This window comes from Fundulus heteroclitus, unplaced genomic scaffold (genome assembly GCF_011125445.2).
Source record: "Fundulus heteroclitus isolate FHET01 unplaced genomic scaffold, MU-UCD_Fhet_4.1 scaffold_201, whole genome shotgun sequence".
NCBI classification, from domain to species: domain Eukaryota; kingdom Metazoa; phylum Chordata; class Actinopteri; order Cyprinodontiformes; family Fundulidae; genus Fundulus; species Fundulus heteroclitus.
Window position 1 is genome coordinate 5,776 of NW_023396613.1, and position 21,649 is coordinate 27,424.

The 21,649-nt window shown below is 37.8% G+C and overlaps 1 protein-coding gene across 1 annotated transcript in view; it reads left to right on the plus strand.

The window, feature by feature from the left end:
* Nucleotides 1-247: 247 nt before the first annotated feature.
* itga11a (integrin, alpha 11a) overlaps nt 248-21,649 on the plus strand; it is a gene marked incomplete at its 5' end in the record, with an annotated part of 43,199 nt that continues 21,797 nt past the window's right edge. Inside the window, 12 exon segments of the mRNA XM_036129685.1 lie at nt 248-360; nt 1,278-1,369; nt 1,555-1,669; nt 1,788-1,915; nt 3,037-3,185; nt 3,284-3,428; nt 4,201-4,366; nt 5,449-5,519; nt 7,815-7,959; nt 9,251-9,399; nt 13,362-13,505; nt 21,086-21,289. Coding sequence (XP_035985578.1) covers nt 248-360; nt 1,278-1,369; nt 1,555-1,669; nt 1,788-1,915; nt 3,037-3,185; nt 3,284-3,428; nt 4,201-4,366; nt 5,449-5,519; nt 7,815-7,959; nt 9,251-9,399; nt 13,362-13,505; nt 21,086-21,289 — 1,621 coding nt within the window.

Genomic DNA, 21,649 nt, shown 5'->3' on the forward strand with positions numbered 1-21,649 from the left:
GACTGCTGCTGCTCAGTGTAAATAAATAAACAAAGTCACTTCCTTGGAAATAAGAGAGGTTTAAAATCTTCTGAGTCGACCTAGCTGTTTGGTGTGGGTCATTGAATTTAATAGTTGGTCATATTCCCTGACAGAGTTGTTGTAGTTCAAAAGTTGTGCTCGGTGAAAAAGAGAATGAGAGATTTTCTCCTGTACTGTTTACAAACTCTAAAGGCATTCCTAACATGTTAATTCTCTGTTTTTGCAGGTTATTAGTGGGCGCGCCATATGAAATGACTGGGCCTTACCAAACAGGGGACGTATATAAGTGCGCACTGAGCAAACGGACCAACGGCAACAGTTGCTCAAAGCTCAATTTAGGTATAGTATACCAGATCACAGCACTGCTGTTACCGATGTCCTACATGACACACTGCATGCAGCATTTACCCTTTTCTGATGGTTTCATTGTTGCAAAAATGTTTGGTTTAAATCAAACTGCATCTCCAGTCAATTCCACGCCGGCCACTTCCTTAAATGCCAGAACATGTCAATGAAATTAAGTTGTTTCAACAGATTTTAATCATAATTTATCCACTGTGAAAGTGGCAGAAAATATGTGCATGAGTTTGTGTGTTTATCTTGACTCAAAAATAATATAAACCTACTGATCCGTCTGTTTTGGACCAAGTTGTATATGTTTAGTTCTTATATTGCCACTGGCATTTAGCCAGCTGCCAATTAGAAAGTCTCCCTGGTTTTCCAACTTGGAAATGAAACAGTTTGGTTTGATTTCTTATCCAAATCCGATTTGACCCTTGGAGGAAATTTTAACACCTTAACTAGCCACCACTACTTGTTCCTGATTCACAGTCATCCCCTAATGCAGAGTTAATACTTTTTTATTTTCCTTGTAAATAATAAATTCAAAAAAGTCTTCTAAATACTATGAAAAAAGCCACATACCAGCATTGTATATGAGTATGAGTCATAGTGAAATCTGTGAAACAGGAGTCTGGGTGTTCTGTACCAGTCATTCCCCCGTTTAATGATTTATGTACACCTCCATGTGTGTATTTTACCACACTTTTACTGCATGTCTGTTAATACGGGTTGCACAGGTTATGTTGGTTGGATAATCACTTAAAGTTTAGAAGAATAAACATTTAGATCTGAAGATGTGGACACTGCGTTGCCTGGCCAGACAGCAATAACAACCCTTAGGCCCAGATGGTGGAGAGCCTCTGTTTGCATGCATGCATCTGAGATCCTCTCAGCGAATTTCCTTTTCATTCAAGGAAAGATATCTCTGACCAACGTATCAGAACGAAAGGACAAGATGAGGCTGGGAATGACGCTGGTGTCTAACCCTGTAGACAGGAGCTTTGTGGTGAGTAGGACTTGAAAAGAGGCCATGCTTCTTTGAAACATATTTATGGAGAGTGCAGTTGTTAAGATGAAAAAAAAACGGGGGAAACAAAATTGCCTTTTGATTATACGGTTATACTGCCGAGTTTCGTCTTACAGAATATACTTAGTTGTTGCTTGTATAAACACTTTCTTTCTTCATTTCAGGCTTGTGGGCCATTATGGTCGTATGAGTGTGGCAGCTCTTACTACAGCACAGGAATATGCTCCAAAGTTAACGCAGGCTTCAAGTTTTCCAGAACGATTATCCCTGCCTTTCAGAGTAGGTTTTTAAACATCTCTTGTGTTTGACAAAGATCCACTGATGCCTCTAAATCACAGCAGGTGGTTGTCTTTGCATACACGAAACACGTGTTTCTTTTTTTTTTTTTTATGTTTAGGATGTGAAACCTTTATGGACATCGTAATTGTTCTCGATGGCTCCAACTCCATCTATCCCTGGTATGAAGTGCGGGATTTTCTCGTAAACATTCTTCAGAAGTTCCATGTTGGACCGGGACAAATACAGGTTGGCATCAACAGATTAGTGTTCATTTAGAAGAGAAAGCTTACAGTGCATTAAAGTAGAAGTCTATTCTGTAAGTTGTACAGTGTTGTGAAAAAGTATTTGCCCCTTATAGATTTTCTGTTTTTGCTCCTGCTTTTGCATCATGTGCATGTTTCAGATGAGAAGAGTTTATGCAAAATACAGATTTTAAATGGAGATTTCATTTATTATTGGAAAAAGAAAAATCTATCCAAACAAAAAATAGTTGCCTCCTAGACCTAAGGACCGGCTCGGCCACGCTTGGCGGCAACGATCAGGTGTTTGCGATCATTGCAGCTGGCGACGTGTCCTTTACGTCACTGAGGAGGAATGTTGGCACACTCTTCTTTTTAAACTTGAAGGTTTAAAGCTGCACTGTGGAGCATGAACAGGTCATCCCACAGTCTGGGCATTGACTAGCCCACTCTGAAACCTCTTTTTTTATTTAGATGTGAGTTATTCATACGGTTTTTTCACCCGCCTCTTTCTTACTGAGACATCCTGGATGAGCCCCTGATGCACGTTTGGACTGTACCATGTTTACACTGTTCTATGCTTTCTCCATTTGTGGATGATCCCTCTCACTGTTGTCCCAAGGCCTTACAGATGCCTTTGTAAGCATTTCCAGACTGATAGATGTGAGTGACTTCTTGAATGATTTTGAATCAGAGAATACTGGATCTTTTAGCCTATTTCATGTCAGCAAACAGATTATACTGTAGTTAAGTGATTAACTGGCTATTGACTTGGACTCAGCCTTTTGAAAATTATGGGGAATCATAGCAAATCCATGATTTGAAAGGGGAGCCTATTGGCCAGGTTGGGTTGGATAGATTAGTTTTCCTCAATAAATGTTTTTATTTGAAACATTGATCAATATCTTTCATCTGAAAACTGAAATTAGTTTATCCCTGTCTTATATTAAAATATGTTTGATGATGATCCCATATAAATATTTAATTAAGGTCCATGTTTTCATGATATTTTTTTTGTTTCATTTTAACTTGTTTTTTTTAGGGCTCGATACCAATCTGAATTTGAATTATGTCAGCCTGAGTTAACCCTCTCTCAGTTGTGTTTTTTAACTTGCTTATTTTTGGCAGGTTGGAGTCGTCCAGTATGGCGAGAAGGTGGTGCATGAATTTAAACTCAGCGATTACAAGTCTGTGGAGGAGGTGGTAAATAGAGCACGCAGTATCGATCAGCGGGGTGGAGAGGAGACCAACACAGCTCTTGGCATTAGCACGGCTCGGTACAGCAGCTCCATGCACGCCGATGAGCAGATCTACTCAGCTAGTTCTTTTAGGGAATTTTGTCTGACTAATAACACAAGATTTATCTTCCTCACAGCTCACAAGCTTTCAAACAAGGAGGTCGACGGGGTGCCAAGAAGGTAATGATTGTTATAACTGATGGAGAGTCTCACGACAGCGCGGATCTCAAGCAAGTCATCGAGGACAGTGAGAAGGACGGCATCACCCGTTATGCCATTGCTGTGAGTCTGCTAAGCCAATGATTTGCATGATTTATTTGGAACGCACCTTTTTCCTGGCTAAAATCTCACATAATACCATTCGAAGGTCTCTCAGAAGCCCAAACCATAATCTTGTGGAAATATAGTTAAAGGTGTAAATGATCTCCCTGAAACCACATCATTTTGTGGTTTGTGACACTGCCGGAGGGGCAATTTTCTTTTTTTACAATTTGTTTTAATATGGCTTAGTTTTCTGTCACCATCTGAGCAAGAACAAGTCAATTGGCTGAAAATCTGCTGGAAAGAGTGACTTTAACTGGCACTGGTATTGGAACTGAGGGAGACTTTCTGCCTCTTATATTATTTTATATAGGTAATCCTTTTGAAGTACGTCAGACTATGTGGCTACAGTGTACCTCGACAGATATTGTTTCATTTCAATTTTGAGATAGAACTCAGATTTCAAATTATTTTTACACCCAGACAGTCTATGTTCCAGTTCAAAAGTAATAAAGCTAGTACGATTTTTTTTTTGTACAGTTAAAAATATTTTCTATGCATTTTGTTTTTTTTCCCAGTTTTACTTTATCCTTGTTTAAGAAATAGCCCTGCTGGACTTTGTAGTGTCTATTTTGTCTCCCCTTGAGGTTAGATTTAAATCATTTCAAATGCTAATAAACTCTTTAGGTTAAAGCCAAGTAGAGAGGAAGTTTTATTTTTTTAATTAAATCTGTAAATATGACAGAAAACAGAAACCTAAACGGTGACAGTTTGTTAAATATTACATTTAAAGGTGCTTGGCTACTACAACCGCAGAGGAATCAACCCTGAGGCCTTCCTTAATGAAATCAAGTACATCGCCAGCGACCCCGATGATAAGCACTTCTTTAATGTGACAGACGAGTCAGCTCTAAAAGATATTGTCGATGCTCTTGGGGAACGGATCTTCAGCCTTGAAGGTTGGTAGAATACTTATTTTAAATGCAGACGTTGAGATCAAATCCATTACAGTTAATGGGAAAGAAGGAAAAAAATCAAAACCAGATACCAGCTTCCCTATTTAGGTCAGTTAGGATGACCTAATTAATTTCTGTTTTCTAAATGCCAGACAAAACAGAGATTTGTTTATGATAAATGCTGAAATTTACACAGAGGAGGATACTAGTGTATCAAAGCTGAGATAACAATTTGGCTGAGATGGCTTTGGAAGCTTCTGACAGGTTAATTCACAATATTTGATATATTTTAAAGCATACAAGTCAATATATTTTAGGGCAACACCTCCAACATTAGCATTGTTGTGTGACATGGGAAACTCTAAAAAAAAACCTGCTAAATACTGTACCAGAAAGAGAATTGGCATTATCATGTGGTGGGGGTGTTTTGTTTCAGGAAGGATTGTTGCATGTCACGAAATTGGCGACATCATAAGGAAAGAACATTATGTGGAAATACTGAAGCATCAACTCAAGACATCAGCCAGGAATTTTAAAGCTGTGGCAGAAATGGATTTTACAAATGGTTACTGACTAAAAATAAAAGTTCAATGTATCAGAGCGACCTTTAAAATGCAAATAATTGTGAGAAGCCTGTGGAAGGATCCCCAAAACATTAAATTCAAATCATAGAGTTTACAAAGCAATTGCAAATAAACACTAAGGAAATGTTTGCAAACCTCTGAATTCATAGAAAGTAAAAGAAATCCTTAAAGTATGTAGTTCATTATTCTGGCATCTAGCAAATTGAAATAATGAGAAATAAATTAGGTGATTCCAAATAATTTAAAACAAAGAAATGGATAAATTAACGTCTGACACTGAGAATGAAAAGCTTATTTGTTTTCTTATAAAGTTTAATGTTGTCAATATCAAAACCACTTGCTTTGTCAACACAAATTGTCTTGAAATTGAAATGCATGCTGTAAAATACTACAAGACACTGATGCTGTTGTTTTTAGAAAACAATTACGCCTTAAAAATCAGGTTTTCTGTGGCAGCGGTGCTTCAGAACACTTCTTGTTTACACAGTCTTGTTTACACAGGAACCAGTAAGAATGGCACAGCGTTTGGTCTCCAGATGTCTCAGGCAGGTTTTTCGGCACACAACGTGGAGGTGAGTCCGACTGAAGCTACCCCGCTGCCTCACGCTATCTGTCAACGTGTAACAACAACACGTCGTCGTCTCAATTTCTGCTGCTTTGTAACCCCTCCCCACAATGGGTCATTTATCACTTGTATCCCCGTCTGAGAAGCCGCATGGCTCCAGATGTTAGGGTTCACGCTGATTTAGGATCCACTGACAGCCAGACAGACTTTTTCCACTTCAATTGCGCAGTAATGAGAAACGGGACGCTTTGTGTTCCCGAGGGAAACATACCGGGAAATCACAACTGGATTGAGACGGTTTTGCCACAGAGTGACCTGTTTTTCTTTAAATTTCCTAGAAGTTTTTGCTCGTTTTTAAGTATCTAAGAGCGAAGGGTTGCAGGTGTGCTAGCTTCTAGTGCAGCGCAGCTGGAAGAAGAAGAAAGATACGTTTCCTCTACAGTACCTGCTCTTCATTCTGATTTTCCCTCTTCTCCTTCTAGACATATATCCAAATGCAACTGCTTTGGTTACTCGAGACTATTTCCCTATGGATTTTGTTCGGGGAAAAATACATATATCTAGCTTAGAATAAATACAAAAAAGAGACATTGGATCATTTGCAGCTGGGTGGCAGGAGTGACTAGAAATTGTGTCCACAAGGCCAGATTCCAGAGATTCTCACCAACACCAGCCTGAGTATTGAAAGTCGGATAACGTTTTGGAAAGAATGTTTAAAAGAGAAAACCAGTCCTCGGGGCCCAGATGGTTTTACTGAGTGTAATTAGTGTCAACTTTGAATGAGGCTTATGTCATATACTTTGCAGATGTTTCAAGCATCTACATACAGCCAGACGTTTCTCACAGCGTTTTCCTTTAGCGAATAAGGAAAAATAGTAATAGAGCTCCTGCTTTGCCACAAACATAATCCTTTTGGTAATTTCTAAAGGATACATTATTTGTTTGTGGAGTGAGTATGAAGCACTTGCTGTATTTTCATCATCTAATGATGAGTATGTATGTAAAACCATACAGCTGGCCTTCCTACCAAGCGGGGCACATGCCCATACATGCAACCGTGGCAGAAACAGGTCACTTGAGGTTGATCTCATCTGGGATTTCAACCATTTGCTATTGAGGGAGCATTTTGTCCAAAGCCGACAACCACATTGACATAACTGTGCTGTTAGAGAGTGACGTAGTGCAAGTGTGGTGAGCACATTGTGCTGTGGTTCCACATTGCAGGAGGAAGTCACAAGTCCTCCCGCACAAATGCTGGACTGGGCATTGTCGACGGTTTGGTGTACAAAGGAGAAAAAAAAACTGATGTCATTATGCACTGAAACCCTATAATTATTGTATCAGACATACAAAGTATGGTGAACCATGGAACATAGAAAACCCTTCTCCTAACTCTGCTGCTGTTTACAACATTCGCTGGTCACTTTCCCTTCTTGAGAGTTAAGTTAAAGAGTAAACAGATCAAGAGTTTAGCAGGAGATTCTGGTTCATTTCAATGCTTTCTTAGCTGCTGCTGTTGGGATTACTGCCAGGTTGAGCGCATTTTGTGGCTGTAAAATGAGTTTATCAGTCAGTGTGTGATCATAAAGTATCCAAAGGAATAAACAAAAACGTCATTATGTGAGCTCTTGCTGAGGCCAGGAATGTAATAAAATAATTTTAGGAAACAAACCAACATGTAGACAGTTATGTCTCACTTGGGATGGTTTACGCCTCAGCGTCATCCATTATTTTCTGATAACAGTCACCTCATTGGGCATTATCCCTTACATATTTTCCAGATTATCAACTGCCTAAAAATCAAGCATTTCCTTCCCATAATCTCTGGGGCTTTTCGTATCAACCTTGTTCCCTGGTCGTGGATTTACCTCTTTTCCTTCTCTAACACTCACATCCCAAATGTTAACTACATGTCAGCATATATAAATATATCCACTTCCATAACATTAAACTCAAACGACAAGTCTCATGCTCTCTTCTATCTGCACCACAGATGACGCTGATAAAGTGCTTGAGTTTGACCTCAATCTCTGTAATTTATTAAGTCCGAAGGTTTCTATAAGAAAACTTAGAAAAGCGCAGCTAGACTACTAACAAAAACAAGAAGAATGTTTTCTTTAAGTATGTATAAAGTTATTTAGCCATTTCATATGTTTTTGGTCTTGCCTTTACAAAACAAGTTGAGTAACACGTAATAAATCAGATCCTTGCTACGCTCCAGAAGTGTGGTTAGTGTGTGAGATGTTTATGATTTTTAAATGTAATGACACACAGTAATTAGTATACCATTTGCTGTGTTTAGGATGGGATTTTGGTGGGTGCGGTCGGTGCTTATGACTGGAACGGGGCAGTGCTGAAGGAAACACGACAGGGAAAGGTGATCCCTCCAAAATCGTCCTACATGCAGGAGTTTCCTGAAGAGCTTAAAAACCATGGCGCATACCTGGGTGAGTTAAAAAAAAGCAACAAAACAGAAGAATCAATCAAGAAAAATGGAGAATCAAGAAAAATGGCCAAGAAGCAGTGTGACATGCAGGAAAAGTAGACCTCCCACAGTTTTTGTTCACTTTTTTACTGGAGCCATTTATGGTTGCCCGGGAGGAAGAATAGTGATTTAGCACCATTTAACCAACCTACAGCCCTCCTTTAAAAAGTCTACCCCTCTGTTGCTTCCTTTTTGCATATGCATCTTTATCTCATTTCAACACCACAGACATCTGCTGTTTCCTTGACTGGTTTGTATCTAAATTTGCCAAACAAGAGAGCATTTGGGTACTGGGACACCACCAATATGTATGCATGAAAAACGGCAACAGAATTTTTATAAAAATAAAAAAAAACTACCCTAAAACAGCAGTGTTTATAAGTGTAAACTTATGGAGCAGGAATGTTAAAGGGAGGAAAGCTCTGCAATAACGCTCCATTGAGCATCTAGGATGCAGCAGTCTGTCCCTGAAGGAGCTTCCTTCAGCTCTGTAACAGCTTCATGCATGGGGTGGGAGACACGCAAACATTAATATTCATTTTGCCAGAGTCTTTCTGTTTCCCACCAACTACACTGGGTCCATGGGACATCCTAGGACAGAGTTGTAGATAAGCTGCTGCTCCAACAAATTACATTACATCAATATTAGTCTCTTTGCGAGCGAAATGAGCCATGTTACACAGATTCAACCCTCCTTCATGAATCTCAACTAATGAGGTAATGAGGTAATTTTTCATTTACAGAAATGTGCAAATGGATATTCCTGAGAATAAGAGCGTGCAAATAGACAATAACAGTAGTGTGATGGTAATACATGATGGACCAGAAACTTCTCAGCAGGGGGCGATAGCCCTCACAGCTCTTGGAAAGAAGGTGTTTCTGAGTTTATTAGTTCTTGAGAAAAAGTGGTCAGAATGTCCTCCAGGAGCTGAAATTATGGGAGGACAGACAAATCAGATGTTATCTTGTGGGTTTTGAAATAAGAAAATTAAAGAAATTAAAGACAGAAAGAAAAGGTGGGAAACCAGAAAAGCACAATCTGTGTCATTACAGCTCCTGGTTGGCAAATTTCAAACTTTGAGATTTCCTTGGCTGATGGTGACACTGCTTTCAGTTAACAGAGTTAAAATTGAAATAATGCAAGTTTATTTTTTTCAACTATTGCTACATTAATTGATTGAGCTTGCAAATTTTAAAACAGCAGACATTTGACCATAGACCTAAATATGTGTGTTGGTATTTTACATCCTCAGGGTATACTGTGACATCTGTGGTGTCGTCCAGAAATGGTCGCTTGTTTGTAGCAGGAGCTCCACGATTCAACCACACTGGCAAAGTCATTATCTTCACTCTGACGAACGCGGGGAACCTCACCATCCTGCACTCACTGAAGGGCCACCAGGTACAGCGGCGGGAACCACTTTACCAACCGTACCAACCGCATTTTATTTTCCTTTAACGTGCAGATTTCCCCCTTTATAAGCTGTATTCATGTTAAAAATGTATGCAAAAAAATCTGTTTTCAAATTAGTAGATTTATATAAAGTTATCAATTTGTAAAGTTATTTACAGTACTACCATCATAGGACATCTCACAACACGTTTACAAGTTAGACAGGTTTAGCCACATTTGAGGCTGGATCGCTCTTTCTGGTTTCAGCATTTTGATACAAACAACATCTTTTTATTACTTGGAAAGTATTGAAATTATGTTGTAATTATTGTTATATATAAATTGTCACTTTTTCATCCTTGTATTCAGTACAAGTTAAACAAATGGCAATTAAAGAGGGAAAGAAGGAAATTTAAGTTTGCAATTGGAGCTCAATAAATTACTGTGGTCCACTACTGCAGTCAAAACTACAAAATTACATATGTGGCAATTATCATTGGGACCAGAGGTGAGTAAATAATTACATTTACTCAGTTACATTTATTTGCATAACTTTTTGAGCAACATGTACTTTTAGGAGTAGCTTTATGAACTACTATGTACTTTTTACTTTTACTTAAGTAATATTATTACTATTATTACTAAGGTATCTCTACACTTGAGTAAAATTTCTGACTACTCTACCTACTGTGAGTAACTTCGAGAATAAAAAGCAAACTAGTTTTAACCGAAAATGCACCAGAAAGACATAAACCTAGAGTTTGTTAAAATTATACTTCTTATTTACACAAGAGCTTTGTTATTTTTATATAATTTTTATCTGCTGGTCTTACTGAGCCATTTGGAGGTCAAATGTACATACAGCAAATAGTAGATATTGTCATTGGAAGTACTTTGCACTTTACTAACATGCTAACTATACATTAACTGCTGTAAGTATTGCTTTCAACTTTAATGTCAAAACTTTATTTAGAAAAGTGTTACGTTTATCTTTAGTTTATATTTTGTCTTTATTATACCAGAATTTGCACGTAACCATATATTTTTGTCTGTCCGATTACATCAGTTTTTAAATATTAAATCATCAGCTTTTATGATTAGTTATTCAGTACTTTTGTAGCATTCTTACTGAATACTTTTTAAATCTTACTTTAGTAACTTCTTGGCTGACAACTTTTTACTTTTACTTGAGTAAAAATATACTGAAGTAGTGCTACTCTTACTTTGGCTGCTCTACCCACCTCTGATTGGGACTCTTTGACAGTTGCACATATTACCTTGAGGTTGAATCTCATTGTCTGCAGAAAACCCAGTTTAAATCCAGTATTATTCTTTCAAGTGACAGTTTATGAGTTAATTGCTCTTACCTGGGAACTCTACACATGCTTCAAGCCTGGAGTGATCTCGCATTTGTTCACATTTTACTTTGTCAAAAACAAGTTATTGAAAGCAGCAGTTTTGCTTTTTTTTGCTGAACTTTTCCTTTATCTTACAGCCTTTGAACAACTAACTTTTTTTAGAATTTCATAGCCAGATGTTTCAAATCGGTTTCAATAGAAACATACGATGCTCCCTTTGTTCCAGTGTCTGATTCTGACACTTGTAAAACTTTTAAAAGCTAAAAAGCGTAAGCATCAGCAGCTTGCTGTGACTTGTCTTACGTCACCCCTGTTTACTATATTCTAGCTCAAAAAACAGTCCAGCTCATCCGCAAATTATTACATAAATAACATGCGGTTCAGCGTTTAGCATTTGAATACAGTACCTTGTGACAATTTTTCACTTTACACCAAAAATATACTGTATCTATTGGGATTTTGGATGATTAAACCAACACATAGTAGTCCATAGTGGAGAACAGAAAGGAAAAGGATACATTTATTTAAAAAAAGAACAAGAATTTAAAAATGTGGCACATTTCTATACAGCCCTCCCTTCACTCTCAACTCTAAATAAAATGCAGCGCAACCTTAATTCTTAAAAATAGATTAAGAAACTGAATCCATCTTTTTGTGATTTAATCTCATAATTAATCCATCTGCTCTTTGAAGGCCCCAGATGTTTGTTAGAGAACATTAATGGACATTAGTGCCAGGCTTCAGTTGGAAATAAGGGGTTGTTCTAAATATTTCCTGTCTGGTTAACGAAATTAAATCAATAAAACAAACACCATCACAAAAAACAAGAAATACACTTGACAGGCCAGGGAGAAAGTGGAGAAGTGAAGCAGAGTTAGGTTATAAAACAATAGCCCAGTGTCATGATTGTTGAGTGTTTAAGTTTTTATTTGTATATGTGTTTTGATCATTTCCTGTTTTTTTGTTCTTATGTCTTATATACAGTTTATTTCTCTTTGTTAATTATTGTTAGTAAGGTGCTGCCATATTAGTTAATTCCTTAGTGTTTCGTTTCTTAGTTTATTCTTGTGCTCTGTGCATTTTAAATTTATGTCTCGTAGTTTCAGTGTTTGGTTTGTAATTCCTTGTGGGTCTTAGTTCAGCTCCCTTTGTTTTGAAGCTCCCTCCCTCATCTCCCCTGCTGATATCTGTTGCACATCTCTACTGATTGTCTCATTTGGGGTATGAGTGTTTTGTGAAGGTTGCAAGAACCTGGTTCGGTCCCCGCATGCAGCCATTGTGTCCCTAAGCAAGACCCTTGGCCCCAGATTGGTCCCCGGGCGCCACTCCATGTGGCAGCCCACTGCTCCCTAAGGGATGGATTAAACATAAGACAGACTCCCCCTCTGTGGCACTATAAAGGGAAAAATGTATCTTCCTGGTTACTTTGTCATTTTCCATCCATGCCTCAGTAAGGTCCTGTTTTTTTCCTGTTCCTCAGTGGATTCTTCTTTTAAACTGTCCGTTACTTTGCCTTTGTCCCATGACCTGCTCTTTCTGCTATTCCCCTTTGTTATTTTTCTCGATTTCATCATTAAAGAAGCTCGTTTCCACAGTCTGTCTCTGCACTTGGGTCCTTTAAAAAGAAAACTCAACATGACACCCAAGCTTTAAACGATAAATGGAAACTTTATCTGCCTGCAAACCTACCAAGACATGTGTGTCTAAACAGACCTGACAAGCAATGACAGCTTTAGAGAGGCAACAAGAGGCACAAGGTAACTCTGGAGCAGCTGCAAAGATCAACAACTCAGATGCTGTGATATTTTATTAAGACTTAATTTGTTGTTTGCTCCTCAAATCTGGCCCTTATGGAAGAGTGGCAACAAGGAAGTCATTGATGAAAGAGGCCCTTTTTGAAGTAAGCGATTTACACAGCAAAAAAATGTGGAGGGGTAGGATCTGGTCAGATGAGACTAAACTGAACCTTGATGCCTACTTACAAAACAATATGTGTGGGGAAACCTAACACTGCACATGCCCCTGAAAGCAACCATCCCACAGCAGAGCCCGGTAGAGGCAGCATTATGCTGTGGGCATGCTTTTCTTCTGGAGAATGGGCGCTGATTTCATGGGAAGATGGATGAAGTTTAAAAACAGGACAACCCTAGAAGGAAACCTTTAAGAGGTTGCAATGTCGCTAAATTTACAGCCAGAGTTACAATGGAACAGTTAGGAGAAAATCGTATTTTTATATTTTAACATAAATTGTGTTAGAATGCCCCAGTCTAACAGAGTTTTAAATCCAATTAGGAATCCGTGGCAAGAGGTGAAAAACTACGTTTACAAAAAAAATCTCCATCTAATCTGACTGAGCTTAAACTATTTTGAAAAGAAGAATGAACAAAAATGTCAGAATCTGTAGATGTACAAAGCTGATATCCCAAACTACTTGCCTCTGTAATTGCAAGCATTTTCTTCAGCTGCAGTCAGGTGCTTTGTTGTTTTGGTCTGCAACATGAAGTCCAAAAATGTGCAATGCAAAAGAATGTGAAAAAGTTCAATGTGTACTGTGTACATAACATAAGGCGCTAAGCTTGTATTTGCATGCATTTATGCTGTTTTCTGTTCCAGATTGGCTCCTACTACGGCAGTGAGATTGCACCTGTGGACATCGATGGAGACGGCATAACCGACAACCTTCTTGTGGCAGCCCCGATGTTCTTCAGCGCAGGACTGGAGAAAGGAAAGGTCTACATCTACAGAGTCACTGAGCTGGTGGGTAATAATAACTCTGGAAATATGCAAAACACAGAATCGTTTTAATTAGGTTTGGGCCAAACAACTCAATATCACGACAGTGGGTGAACAGCTGTTCAAAACCAAACGTTCCCAGTTTTATTTGAAACGCCCTCACCCAGAACTTTCCTGTTACTGGAACCTGCTGGCACTGTCAGGGTTTGACATATGACCTTTTCCTGATCAAATGAGAAAACCTCACCATGCCTGCATGCAGACTTTATAAGACATGCAGAAAGAACTAAGGAGGAAAGTATTCTGCCCCTTCTAAACCTGGCTCCAGCAAACCCTTTGGAGGTGAGAAGAGCCTTTAAAAGAAGGAAATTTCCCAGAGCGTCAGGTCTGTTGGCTTGTTAACATCCTCAGCTGGTTTAAATTCACAGAGCAGACACAGATGAGCTATTTAAATGTCTGTCGTGGCCAAAACCACATCACAGGTGGCTGTCTCAGCTTTCAAACAAAACATAAACAAACCATTCCTTAGCAATGCGTCTCATCATTAGGACAGAAATGCCACATGTAAAAGGCAGTTAATAATAATGATGGGGTTGATTCAGGTGTTGCTAAAGATGCTGCTTTGTGGTTCGGTCCTGGAAAAATACTTAAATACATCTCTGTGGTCCTTATAAATATTTGAGACGTGCTCTGGGATTCTGTAGGTTAACTATTTGTTCCAACGTTATTGCAAGCAAAGAACACATTTCAAAACGGAAACTTTGAAAAACTTCTCAATGAAAAAATAAATGTTATGAAGAGTAATTCACAACGTCTATGCAAAAGCATTACAATTTTTTTTCTTCAGCTTTTTTTTTTGTTTTTTCAGAATTATATTTTTTTAAAATTGCATTATTTTCAAATAGCTTTTTACAGATTGAAGGGTGGAGCAAAAGCCCATTTCTATTGGTCTGCATGGATGTTAGCAACAGCGTTTCTTTTTGGTCCATACAAGTTTATATTGTATACTTAGACCAATTTTATTCCAAGCAGATAAAACCTACCTTGTATTTTTGAGCAGAAAATTGTTTTTCATTTGTTTTTTAGTTTTGTACCTTTTGCATATCGAAGTTGTTATATCCAGTATTCATATGTATTTTTATTTTTTCACTCTTAGTAAAGTGCAGTCAAACATTGTTTTTCATTCACACCTGACTCTAATGTCTCTCTGGAGGAGAGTTAGCTTAGGCTCTCTTGATCTGTGTGTATGTTTATTCTAAATAATCTACACAGAAATGTTAGCCACAAGAAAAGCTTCTAAAAGTGTTATTAGCTTTAAAAAAATGAACTATTTGACACAGTAAAACAGGGTCATACAGGTGAATCTCAACAAAGCTAAAAATATCATTTATTTCAATCGTTCAGACTTCTCCTTTACTTTTACTTTATTTCTTAGAATTATTAGATGGGACATATTTCAAGCATATTATTCCAATTAATTACATAGATTAAGGCTTCCAGCTAATGAAAATTGGAATTGTAAAACGACCCAATTACAGGGAAGACTGCTGTCCAGAGGACATTGATTAACGCTCATCAATTAGGGAAGTAACTCACAAAAAGTCACTGAAAATAAGTTGTGTATCAGTGCCGTGTGGCATGGAGCCAATCAGCTAGTGGCTCTGCTGACAGTAATGGAAGCCCAGGTTGCTTTAACAGCGGCCTTCAGCTGCTGGGATTCGTGTCTCTTAGCTTCCAGACAATAGTTTACAGGTGATCTGTGGGGTTTAGGTCACGGAAATTTGATGACAAATCAATACAGCTCAATAATCTCAATAATCTTGAGGTCTGACACGCTGATTTATGTTAAATTCACTTTCAGCTGATAATAAACATTTAACCACAGAAACAGGTCAGAAATCCAGACAGCATAATAATCAGGGGCTTGGCAGGCTCAGAGGGCAGAAACAGGTCAGGAAACAGGGAAGCAGGATTCAGAACGCTGGATTTAACTCACCAATGGCTTGTAATAATCTGGCACTAGTGACTGGTCTGAGAGCTGGTTATATACTCAGAGGTGCAGGTGGATCTGGTGAAGGCTAATGAGAAGAGGACGGAGCTGCACAATTGTGTCAGATGGAGAATCAGACCAGCACTAGTTCCAAGATCATAACAAGCTTTACACTACATTCAGTCATTCACCCATTCACCCACCTGCATTCACACACTGATGGTGGTGAGCTCAATTAGCAACAATGAAAACTCATGAAGTCTCATAATGTGGTGAGATGAAATCAACAAAATAGAAAAAAATAGTAACATAAAAGTGATCACATGGTTTTATATATTTCATCCCCACACAAAATGGGATTCCATACTTGGGGAAAAAAACTTGCCTTGGGAAGCATCATGCTGCTGAGACAGTTTCAGTAGTCACCTATTGTAGTCACCTAGTTCACACATCTATGAAGGCTTTAATTGTCTCACTTTTTTGCAGAAAGTTTCATCTCTTTTACGCTTAAATTTCACAGCTGCTTCTTGGCAACTTAAAAGCTTTAGCTCGCTTCACAGATACGGGATCTTGAAAAGTTTTCATAGCCCTTTAACTTTTTTCTGATTTTCTCAAGCTGAACCCCCAAACATAAATGTCTTTAGTTTGGCTTCTGTGTAATGGGCCAACCAACAAAGGGCATAATTTCAAAATGAAAAGAAAATTGTACAGTTTAAACGGTTAAACAATTGCACCACTACTAGACTTTTATCTTGTTAATCTTGAGAATTTTTTTCCCTTTTAACTATAAAAGAGTGTGCTTTTTAACCCCATACAAGCACTAGCTTGTTTTATGCATCCATGGTTTTATGCATCCAGGGTTTTGATGTGCCCCTGCTCTATCAGACAGGATCTAAAATGATTAAATTATCTCCTCAGCTTGTCAGTTGAACATGTTGACTCATCAGGGTAAATAAGGTGTACTGAAATGCAGTAACATAATGAAGCTAAATGAGAATGAATAAAATGTGAGAATGCTGGATTTTGACTAGACCTTAAGAGATGCATTGCTGAACAATATGTCCTGAAACTTCACAGCTGATGAAAAATACGATTCTGTGCACTGAACTCTGACGCATACAGATGTGGACTGCTTTTGACCTTTTGTCACTGCCTCACACACCGTATGTTTTAAATTTAAACCGCATTATGTTTGAATTTTCCTGTTTCTTTATAAATCTCCCATCTTGTCACACATGCTCACATCAGGTAGCTGAGAAGTAAAAGCCACCATTTTAAATCAACTCAACTTGCATTAACGCAACTGAAAAAACAAGTGAGCTCATGTTTAATCTGGCAGCCCCGAGTTTTATTGCTGTCTGATGCCAAATAGAGCAATGATATGGATGAATACTAATGGACTCTGGTTCCATTTTCTCAGACTGTAGTCTGAAAATCTTTCCACAAGTCTAGTTGCCTCTGAAGTCATGGTTATCTTCCACTTGGCTTAGCGCTCTCTAAGAATAGAACTTCAAATAAATATGCTTTGCTATAGTGCATTTTTTTGTCCTTTCAGAACCCGGAGGTAAAATTCTTTAGGTTTTAGTGCCAGATGGTTCAGTTCAAAGAAAAGGGAGACAAAGAGTTGTGTGCAAAACACAGATGTTAATTCACACTCAGTCTTCTGCTTGATTAGGAATAAAAGATAAAAAAAAATAAGTATACTTTTCCTTTATTATCTGAAGATGGTTTGAAGACAGTTCATAAGATGAGCTCTGATGGATGTAGGACAGAAAGCACAATAACTTTGTTGCTCTTGTTAAAAAAAATTTAAGTCAAGGGATGGGAGGTCTTTTGACAGTCCGTTCAATGTTTTACTGCGAAACAGAGACTTACCAGAGCACATAATTGTTTCCGATATACAGCAATCATGCCAAGGATTTCCTTTCCATTAGAAAAAAACAGTAAATAAGTTATTTTGGGACATCATTTTTGGCATGAAGTAAAGCTGCCTAACTTGGCAGCACCAAACTGTTCTTACTATATGATAATCATTTTTTTTTGTCTGTGGTGTCGCCGTCACATGTTTAAAGTTTCTGCATGATAGGGACTTTGTGTCCTCATAAAAACGAGTCAATATGTGGGAGTTTTGTTGTTGATTTAAAGCATCTGGATCTTTTTATAGTAATACAAAACGCCATCTTCCCAGATTCATAAAAATATGCACTGATTAAAGTAAAAAGCATTGTTTACCTTATTACTTCAGTAATTATGAAGTCTTGGGGAATCAAAAGCCAAACACAACCATGCGGCTCTTGAAGTTCATCAGAAGCATAAAATCTTGAAAGCAGGATGATCTGAGAGTCTTGATAACACTGGATTTATTCGGTTTGCTTTGCATGCGTGCCACCTGTAACCTAACCCTGTAGCCCCACCAAAACCAGCTTTGTCAACAAGCACATATTCCAAACCCTTATATAGGTGTTTTTCAGTGACTGTGTTACAGCACCACATACAAGTTTGGCATAGTTGTTCTAATGTGTTGAGTAAGCTTTTTGCATGAAGGATGGTTTCTAGAAATTGTGCCATTTTTACATGCAACTCTTAAGAAAGCATAAATGTAAAAGAAAATCTCAATAAAACTCTAAAGCTGATGGGTACATAAATCTGTCACTGGGTATCTGCACCACTATCAGACTAAACTATGAGAATTTCTGTGTTTTGGGTCATAAGAATAAACTAGAACACACATTGAAGCTGGATTTCTGACTCAGAAAGTTGAAGTCACCCCAACAACCCAAAACTCAGTCCAGTAAAGCTGTGGCTTGCATAAAAGCTTGTAAAAATTGCAGTAATAAACTAAAGAAGTGTTCTCATTTAGAATTGTATTATTTTGTCTTAACACAATTAATAAATAAGAATGAAATATATTTCAAACTTTTTATACAATTTTTGAAAGGGCATTGATTTTTTTTTAGACAGGGTTTGTAATCAAGATCAATACCCAATAACAAACAATAACGTCCAATATAGACCCACTAGTTAGAGCAGCGACAGTGCAACAAAGAAAACGTTTGGACCCAAGATAAAAAAGAAATGAACTAGAGAATAAGTCCTTAGTTTGTTGCATATGTTGCCATTTTTAATTTACTGAAGCTAACAACAAACCTAAAGCCCTCTCTGTAGGAGAGCTGCATCATATACATGCAGTACAAAGTACAGGTGCACCCTTGAAAGCTGCAATCCAAACATGTAGTCTCCCAAAATGGCAGCAAAAACTCAGCTAACAGCCTGAAACAAGCACAGCCATTCAAACTAAACACAATTAAAACCCCAAGCAAATATATGGGCATTTAACAAAAAGACGAAAACATGCTAATTTCATTCCAAAAAAAAAAGGTAAAAAACAAAGCAACTGGACTTGTTTTCCGTAGTTGAAGACGTTTCGCTTCCTCTCCCGGAAGCTTTCTCAATTCAAAAAGTCTGGAGTAATGATGAGTAACAAGCTTTATACCATACCAAACAACGATGCATGCTAATTTCACCATTTCAAGCAAACCAAACAAACAATGCTTGAAATACTTACCGTCCTTTTTTGGTGTTTACTTATTTAACACCTCATTTATATACATTTCAATGCTAGTGTTGAATATAATAGGAGTTAAACTTCCTTTCCTTTTTGAACAGGGAAATGTGCAGGTGTCTGGGAAGGAATTGTCAGCATGACAAAACAACTGTGTTTGGATATGATGAATCACCATAATTATATATCAATGTATTTTTTTGTCCAGTACCGGACTAGATCAGGCAGATAAAAAGGGATCCCGAATGGCACATTTTGTGTTCCCATTTGGACAAACATCTGTGTAAAAACAACAAAAACTGTTCACCTTCACTCATCTTATGGTTCAAATGTGTTTTTACTCTGATTATTGTTTATTTTCTCCTTTTTTCAAAGTGGAGGTAAAATGTAACATTTCTACTGTGCTCAGGGTGAATTTTCTCTGACACAGTGACATATATCCCGCATGCCTCAGCTTTCTTTTGTGACAAGGTTACAGCTATAGCCCTTGTAGTTGATCAGTAAGTCATTTGCAACAGGATAAAGAAAAGGAGAGGGATCGTAATGAAGAGCTTTGACAAAACTTCCAACCTAACATCCACTGTCAAATTGTATTTTCAAGTGGAGAATAAAATATATCAACGTCCCCTTCCTTTTGACTTGAAATGACTGGCTTTATAGTGTTTCTTTGAGAGCCCATACTTGCTTAGGCGGTGCTTATTTTCTAGACTTTGAGACTAAAGAAGCCAAAGGAGGTTGTTTGATGTTGAGGACCATATTCTGCTTGAAAATCTGGGTGTTCATGCATATGCTAGTTTTCTCATTTAGCATCTACATAAACAATATTGCAGACTAGCCTCAGGAGAGCCGACAGCTGCTTTGTTCAGCCATATCATACACTCTGGCAGTATGCCTAAAACTGTTCAGTAATCTTTAGCTGAACATCAAAAAGAGTAGGAGGTGTTAAGCTGGCCTCATTATTCTGAACAGATGATTTTCCCCCAACATCTGTAGGATGTTAAAGTCCAGTCTCCAAGGGCCTTCATGTCAGGTCATAGATAGGACTTAAAGGTTCTGCTGGTAAGATCGTTGTGTACAATACATCAGTACATCCACAGATTTCAATGAATCACAGCTAAAGGGCACCTGCAATGTATTGAGCTACCGGTTTTGAAGTCGTTGCTTATCAGAATATTATGCACAGTGCAAACCTTGAACAATCAAATGACAGTAGAGTTCAAGCTTTATCTTTTTATTGGGCTTTCAAGTCTATTTATCATATGTCCAAAACAAAACTTGCTCCTATCTAAGGTTATTTAGTTGATCTTAAGCCATATTTCTCAACGTTATTTGTACTCAACATTTCTCTTATGATAAGAGGTGGGTAGTAACTAGGTTTTTACTCAGTTATATTTACAAAATGTACTTTTAGGTGTAGTTTTACTCTACTGTACTTTTTACTTTTACTTGAGTATTATTATTCAGAGGTATCACTACTTTTATATGAGTCACGTGTCTTCCAGTCACTGCCACGGCTGCAGGTGTATAAAGTTTGCTGTCAAGAAACTTGACTCGAAACTCGTCCCGACCTCAACTGCACAGAACATCTGTGGGATGAACTACTGTGCGATTGCTGAATTACATCTACATATTAAATCAGATGTTAGAATTAGTTATTCAGTACTTGAGTAGCCTCCTTATCGGATTTTTTTTTACTCTTACTTGAGTAATTTCTTGGTTGAGTACGTTTTACTTTTACTTGGGTAAAAAATTGCCGAAGTATCGCTACTCTCACTTGAGCATAACTTTTCCCAACTCAACCCTTCTTGGCTAATGGTAAATCAGAAAAAAATTCCATATCATTAAATTTAGAGGTTTAGCCAACATTATATTGTTAAAAGATTGTCCAAAGATTGTTCATTACTGATGTTCAGTTGAGGAAAAAACGTATACTCATGGCTGCTTACAGATGACTCAGAATCTATTTTTGTATGGTCAACACCTTTGTAAAACATGGAATTTGCATTAATGATACATTTATTTGGTACCTGTGTGTTTCTCTTTTTTGGTCAGAGTCGTTTCATCCCTGAAGGAGCATTGGAAATTCACAACGGTGGCCAGAATGCTCGCTTTGGCTCATCTCTCGCTCCTGTCCCTGATCTCAATGGTGACGGCTTCAACGACTTGGTGGTGGGAGCTCCGCTGGAAGATGACCACAAAGGGGCCATTTATGTTTTCTTCAGCCAGCACAACAGAATACTACGGAAATATAAACAGGTAAGACATCTGAACAGTACAGTACAAGGTGGCCTTTTTAGCTATTTGGCCTTGACACACATTGACATACATGGTCCAACCAAAGTATTGGAAAATAATGTTGTGACCAAAGGGTTAGTTTAGATTTTCTAAACTGAGATTCTTTGGAGTTAGAAACTGAATGGAATTTCTTTACGTGTAATCTATCTATCTATCTATCTATCTATCTATCTATCTATCTATCTATCTATCTATCTATCTATCTATCTATCTATCTATCTATCTATCTATCTATCTATCTATCTATCTATCTATCTATCTATCTATCTATCTATCTATCTATCTATCTATCTATCTATCTATCTATCCAGCTATCTATGT